We start from the raw sequence: 2,182 nt of genomic DNA on the forward strand, positions 1-2,182 counted from the left end.
GTACCGCTCTTGAGCAGGATGTGCAGCTGGGTTTGCCTTCAGGTGTGCCAGACTTATTGATGTTGTAATAGGTGGTTTTATGCTGCTATTGTGGGTCTCTAACTGCTATGGTATCCCAAGCTGTTACTAGGGTGGTGCTAAGGTGTTGCTATGGTTTTGCTAGTTGGTTGCTGTAGTATCCAAAATGGTTTTCAGGTGGTTGTTATGCTGTTACTAGGAGGTTGCTAACTGGTTGTTATGGTATAGCAGTTGGTTGCTATGGTGATGCTAAGTGATTGCTATGAAGTCCCAGGGAGATTTTTGGTCATCATTTCCTATGGTGGTGCAAACTGGTTGCTATGGAGTTCCAGGTTGTTGCTATGGACTTGTGAAGTGGTAGCTATGGTATCTCAAGTAATTGATATACTGTTGCTAAGTGGTTAAGTGGTTGCCATAAGGCAGCGCAATCACTGATATTAAGATGAAGAAGAATAGAAAGATGCTTTTGTCAAGCCAACATGGCATTTGGTTTAGAAGGCTATAGAGCATAAGGGATTTGGGTGCATCTGAGAGTTCATGTCATAATGACATCATAGGAATAAGGCTATTAATCAAATGAGTGGGAGTGAGCTCATCAAACCACATAAAACTCAGTGCTGCGTAGTATACTATCAGCTTTGTTTCCATAAGTTTGAACTATTATAATCTTGACAGCTTCTGAGAAGATCTGAACTTGGGCATACTGAACTATCTGAAAACATCTTAAACTGGATATAATTTGTAATCTGATTTCATGAATTTTATGGAAGTTAACCAAACTGATCACTGTGTCCAGTTTTCCTGTCCAGAAAGAACTATATCTACTGCAGTTTATGTGATGCTCCATTTGTGCATAGTGGTGGTTGTCCTACTGACAGTGTGTGGAAATCTGCTCATCATCATCTCTGTTTGTCAATTCAAGCAGCTCCACACACCAACTAACATGCTCATCCTCTCTCTGGCCATGTCAGACTGTCTGGTTGGACTATTTGTCATGCCGTTCCATTTAAGTCGGATGATTGAATCCTGCTGGATTTTTGGAATGACTGTCTGTCTGTTTTTTGCTTTGATCACCTTTTCTGTTACAGGAATATCTATTTATAATGTTGCTCTTATTGCTATTGATCGATATTTTGCCATCTCTAACCCATTTCTCTATGCTGAAAAAGTGTCTGTAAGTAATATTTGCATTGTGATTTTGTCTATGTGGATTTTCTTAGTGTCTTATACCTCTGCACTGCTTTACTTTAATGGAAACTCTACAGGTCTCATAATGTGTCCTGAGCAGTGCCTCTTTGTCTTGCATGAGATTTGGTCTCTGGTTGATCTTGTATTTATATTTGTTGTTCCTTGTTCTGCTATAATCTTATTTTATGCTTTGGTTTTTGTTATTGCTAAGAAACACGCCACTGCTATTAGAGAGATTAATGTTCAGAGTAAAGGCTCGAAGGACATGGCAGACTCAATGAAATCTGAGAGAAAAGCAGCAAAAGTTCTCAGCATTTTAGTGTCTGTGTTTGTGGCCTGTTTATTTCCATACTTTGTTAGTACTTTAATAAGTAATGCCATAGAAACGCAATTAATTTACAACTTGTCAATACTTCTACAACTTAACTCCACAATTAATCCTGTGATTTATGCATTGTTTTACCCATGGTTTAGAAAGTGCCTTAAAATAATTTTAACTCTTCAAATATTCAGAAGAGATTCTGCATTGCTGAATGTCCAATAAATGCTGCTAAGGGATATCCTTGGATTTTGCAAAAATTCATATGGTGTGGTTCAGGAGAGTTTGTTTTAATCCTAGTTCATGGGTATCCAATGTTATCTGCAAATGATCAAGAAATCCAGCCTTTTGTGGATAAAATTGGACTCCATGAACTAGTGTGTAGGAAATTAGGTTAATTCTGTATTTATCAGGATTATTTTCCTAATAGTGAGTCTTCCCATGCAGGGCTCTTATAATCCATTATGGCATGTTATAAACAGCAGAGGGCACAGCCTAAATTTTTTTTTAAATATGAGGATATACCTCATAAGCTCATCCTGTGCATTTGTAGCTTATGCTTCACATGATATAAACATGTATAACCATTTTAGACTTGCTTTCAAGCTATGGGCCAATATATAAAAGTATCTGATATAATTATGAAGTTATATTTTA

The 2,182-nt window shown here is 37.3% G+C and overlaps 1 protein-coding gene across 1 annotated transcript; it reads left to right on the top strand.

The window, feature by feature from the left end:
• The first annotated feature begins 772 nt into the window (after nt 1–772).
• Nucleotides 773–1,750, top strand: LOC113590427 (trace amine-associated receptor 13c-like). The gene has a single exon (XM_027030560.2). The coding sequence runs from the start codon at nt 773–775 to the stop codon at nt 1,748–1,750; it is 978 nt and encodes a 325-aa protein (XP_026886361.2).
• The last annotated feature ends 432 nt before the right edge of the window (nt 1,751–2,182 follow it).

Source organism: Electrophorus electricus, chromosome 8 (assembly GCF_013358815.1).
Source record: "Electrophorus electricus isolate fEleEle1 chromosome 8, fEleEle1.pri, whole genome shotgun sequence".
Lineage (NCBI taxonomy): Eukaryota > Metazoa > Chordata > Actinopteri > Gymnotiformes > Gymnotidae > Electrophorus > Electrophorus electricus.

Excerpts from the sequence above, each read along its gene's own strand:
- LOC113590427 (XM_027030560.2), top strand. The coding sequence starts at position 773 with ATGAATTTTATGGAAGTTAACCAAACTGATCACTGTGTCCAGTTTTCC.